A 4,855-nucleotide genomic window follows, 5' to 3' on the forward strand; every position below is an offset into this window, starting at 1 on the left:
ACCTATCTATATATTTGTATTCTCCTTACCAGAAGCTTACGTAAGAGAATGGCTATTTATAGAAAATGCTCGAGAACAGCAAAAGCACATACTACCTAACCTGGAAAAGAAAAGAGGAGCTGACATCCTTCTTTACTTTATACTTTACCGACCTCCCCACAAGGGGCGAAGAAAGGCATTACAAAGAGAAAGCTACTAAAAACGGAAACTGAATCGCTCGCTGGCTCTTTCTAATTTTATATTTTGTCTAATTCTTTAAAGTAAGCTTCCCCCAAGGCATATTGACTAGTCGGGGTGATTGGATATAGGCCGTCTATATAAAAAAAGGTTATGCCGGTACTGATGCTACCACTGGTGCTTTGCCTCCCCCACTACAGGAGGTACCCCAGATAAGCTACTGGAGCCACTACTCGTGCTAGTTAATCCATAATGAAAGCACGAGTGCTAAAGCATTTGCCGCTAGCTCTATTAATGATGCTATAGGTTACAGATCTAGTACGATATGCCGCTACCCCTATAACGTAAGGGCTTTGAAACCCCTTTTCTCCTGTCTAAGCTCAGGTGCACAACAATTCTTATGTGCCAGTCACCTTTTCCTCCTGGGTTTGGTCAGCCACAGGAGACATGATGAAATCAGTCCCACCTCTTCCTCACAAGATCCACCTATCAATTTGGATCACAGTTTTCTCATCCAACATATAGGGAGGACAATAACCCTGTGATGTGACCAGGGTCCCGCACCTATATCATAGCACTTCCATACAAGGCCATACAACACGAATTGGTAAAATGACCTCTTCCAGGTTGTGGCACAAATAGGCGCTGTGAATAATTCGGCGAAACTCGGGTCCGGCTTACATGCTATGGTGAAGTACCAGGTATTCCACTTGAGCCACTGCTTGACCCAATTATAGATCAACGTGCGTTCCAGGATTTCCCGTTCTCCATCAAACACCAACTCATCGGGGATCAGCCTTAGTTCTTTAGGTCTGAGTTCCCGTCTGAGCCTCTCAACTAATAGTCCCTTAAGATAGGGATTGATGGGTCGTCCCCGACCAATCCACCATTCAATCGGTAGCTGAGACCGGGGGCTTCGTAGCGGCAATCCATAATCTCTCCCATCGCGGAGAACGACGAGAAGAGTATAGACGAGATCTCACTCGATAACCTGCACCAGCTAACCGAAATAAGACATTCGGATTATATATCTTATATAGATCCCCTAGCTGCGTGAGGCCCAATGTCGATCTAACTGTGAGTAGAGCCCATATTGATATCGGGGAGATATCCTTTTGGATTCCTCTCACCCAATACTTCTTGGCGAACTCTAAGGGTCCATTAGGGGAAATTAATGATTTTCCCACTGAAATAGAAACTCCCCATTTTCCCAACATTTCCTTATACTTACCTGCCACTTTCGGGTGGACAATGACTATGTCATCACCGAGCACCGCATAACGGGTGAAAGGCCGGTTCTGATGAAGAGTTAACTCAATCGCCAACCACACTAAAAAGTGGTGTGACAGTGAGAAAAGAGCCCAAGAGCCGTAATAACCCAAAGGTTGACCAGCCACAAAACTCACAAGAGAAGGTCTCCTAACCATAGCCCAAAATGAGTTGAGGCCCAAGGTCCCATTAACAATAGACGAAGCCCATGTTGGACCAAATAACAACTCCATAAGAGTGTAAATGATCACCAAAGGCCACCGATCCATCGCTGATTTAAGGTCAAAGGAATAAATATCCATTGGCCTATAAACAGACAGACCGATAATGGGAGCTTGTTGGTTAAACGTACCGTCTTCTGATATGCGGTGTAATACCTCCATACCCCAATCATGTACTGGGCGGAGGAGTCTTAAGGTAATTACCAATGGCAAAGATCCTCCTCTTACCCGCTCCTTCAACCACTAACGCCAACCTACCAGGCCAGAGATGGGCATACGCCCTAGCCACGCTCGAGAAACCGAGTCCGAGGCATCTCTCGTAAGTCTCTAGGTCTTCATTAGAAGCCTGTGTGGTATACCGGGTTATCAAGAGGATATAAAGTAATCTTGACAAACAATAACCCTGGAGAGAATGAATAAAATTGACATTCTCAGCGAAGGAAAACCCTTTCTGTTTCAGAATCGGATTCTACTGCTAAAACGTCCGCACTGATGATCAACCTTCTTTCCCGGAATCGAATGTTCTTCTTGTTGTGTTGGGGCAATTGGTATCACGTCACGGGAGACCAAAACATAACTAGAGAGTAGCTGTTGGACCTGTCTTCGGTACTCTGGCTTGCGCCTTTGTATATGAAGATCATAACCTTTGCGGCTATATTAAAACCTTTGACAAGGTAGAAGCCAGTACGTACTCAGCTGATAACTGAGCGCCATTCCTCGCTGGGAAATAAAGAATCATTGGTGAATCTCTGTTTCAATTAGATGTTCAAAATGCCATTTCTGCTCGGGCTCTTGCTTAGGAGAGCTCCGTCACTTCTTAACATAACAGGGAGGGCGGGATTCTAATACTAACTAATGCTAAAGAAAGAGCTTGCAAACATCAGCTTCTTTTCCTATTCTATGTGTATGGATGTAACTATTGATTCAATTGCGCATTGTCTTCTTCATTCTAAACTAAAGTGCTGACTTGATCCTAGCCAAGTGCGGCAGATACGTAGGCAAGCTCGAAAAGAGCCCCCAGTCAGCTTAAATAAATGCTTTTCTTACATAGGACGAAGATGAAAAGGAAAACAGAAAAGAAGCGAGGCTAGCTGATAGGGGAGTAGCTTAAACAGACCTAGCTGACAAGGTTTTTTTTCCTTTCGGTCGAGCTCTTGAAGCACCTAAAGGCTTACTCGATAGAGTAAGAAGTTGATTTATTCAAATCACACCTATACGAGTATCAAAGGACCTATCAGAGAGTATTTCAATAGAGTGAGATAGTGATTGATTCATTGTCCAGCTATAGGGATCATGCCATGTGAAAAAGCCATTTCGAGAGTCATCAAGTGATAAACCTCATTGCCTATTTATATACGGGCCTCTCTATACGAACTTAAACTCTTTCAGACCCTTGTTCGCTTGTTAGCTCGTCTCCCTTCGTATATCAAAACTGAAAAGTGGGAAAGCATGAATAGGTAGTTCGAATGGTTAAGCCACCTCAACTGTTACCCTCACTCTGTACCGGTCCTTACCTCCGTCCCATAGTTTCAACTCAACAAACTTCCGTCCCTTCTATACGAAACTCACCTCTGGTCACTAGATGAAAGGATGTATGGAATAGGAGTAGCATGCTTTCTGTAGGTCAACAACCAACCAAACCTCTCGTTTTTTCACTATACTCGTACATGAAGGACTCTCTTTCTGTCTGGAGGGAATCATCGGTTCTCAATCAAGAATGCCTCAACTAGATAAATTCACTTATTTAACACAATTCTTCTGGTCATGCCTTTTCCTCTTTACTTTCTATATTGCCATATGCAATGATGGAGATGGAGTACTTGGGATCAGCATAATTCTAAAAATACGGAACCAACTGGTTTCACACCGGGAGAACAACATCCGGAGGAACGACCCCAACAGTTTGGAAGATATCTTGAGAAAAGGTTTTAGCACCGGTGTATCCTATATGTACTCCAGTTTATTCGAAGTATCCCAATGGTGTAACGCCGTCGACTTATTGGGAAAAAGGAAGAAGATCACTTTAATCTCTTGTTTCGGAGAACTAAGTGGCTCACGAGGAATGGAAAGAAATATATTCTATTTGATTTCGAAGTCCTCATATAGCACTTCTTCCAATCCTGGATGGGGGATCACTTGTAGGAATGACATAATGCTAATCCATGTTCTACACGGCCAAGGAAGCATCGGTTTTTAATCTCATTATGAAGTGAAGCGGAAAATGAGAAAGTTTTTGCAACAAGAACTTTTATTCCATTCCTATTAAAACTGAGACTTGTCTATTCCTAATAAAGGAAAGAGAAGAGTCACTTAGCTACCAGAGCAGAAGATATTCAAGCTATAAGAATTGATTCTTATTCTCTATCGCGTGAATTATCCGTCTCTGGCGATACAGCTCCCAACATTTATCAGGGTCACCTCTGATTTCGGAAAGCCACTTTGCAGTTCTTCCACATTCTTTCCAGCAAAGAGTTCTAAGTTATTTAGAAGAAGTTTAAGATTTTCACAGGAAAGATAGCTGAAACTAGTAGTTATATTTATCTTCTCGAGAGTCCCTTTACTTGGGCTAATTTATATGCTTACACTATAACTATGGCTTACAAGGAGGCCCTGGTCCTGACTAAGGAATGGGATCCCCGTACTTTTCCTATTTTATCTCTTCTTTCATGTCGAGCTTTCGAAAGCCACTGGGAAGGGATAATGAACGATCGACTGCTAAAGATCTTGAATAAAGCATTGATAGCTTTGCTTTGCAGAGGAGAAAAACTTTGATTCTTCCCGAAGGTCTTCCTTGCATGCTGAAGTGAACAGGGGCGGTACCAACTACGACTAGAAAGCGGTCACTCCTGTCAATGAATACCATTCATAGCTGTCCATATTAGTAACATAGCCGTAACTACTTTGTTTTACTGCTCGAAGTGGTGATAGCAACTATTTACTTAATTAGTTGCTTGCATAATGCTCTTCCTATTTGTTTTCTCGGCTTTCTTCTGCCGAACTGAACGAAGACAGTTTCTCTCCCCTCTTATTGCACTGATCTCTTCTCTTTCACTCTCTTTCTTCATTCAGGAAAGGTGAAGATTGAATCGGGAACATAAAACGAAGCAGGAACAGACTTGTCCTTTGGTCGAGTTTGCTTCACTTCCTGAGCCCTCACCACTTCCTGCGACAGCTAACAAGGGGCATTT

General features: G+C 42.9%; 1 protein-coding gene across 1 annotated transcript; it reads right to left on the reverse strand.

Annotated features, from left to right (window-relative positions):
- Window positions 1-1,067: 1,067 nt before the first annotated feature.
- Window positions 1,068-1,715, reverse strand: LOC140988352 (uncharacterized mitochondrial protein AtMg01110). Its single transcript, XM_073457381.1, has one exon. It carries the CDS (start codon window positions 1,713-1,715, stop codon window positions 1,068-1,070), a length of 648 nt encoding a protein of 215 aa, XP_073313482.1.
- Window positions 1,716-4,855: the final 3,140 nt, after the last annotated feature.

Source organism: Primulina huaijiensis, chromosome 11 (genome assembly GCF_012295235.1).
Source record: "Primulina huaijiensis isolate GDHJ02 chromosome 11, ASM1229523v2, whole genome shotgun sequence".
Taxonomy (NCBI): Eukaryota; Viridiplantae; Streptophyta; class Magnoliopsida; order Lamiales; family Gesneriaceae; genus Primulina; species Primulina huaijiensis.

Bases quoted from the DNA above. Each gene is read 5' to 3' on its own strand.
- LOC140988352 (XM_073457381.1), bottom strand. From the start codon at position 1,715: ATGGATCGGTGGCCTTTGGTGATCATTTACACTCTTATGGAGTTGTTA.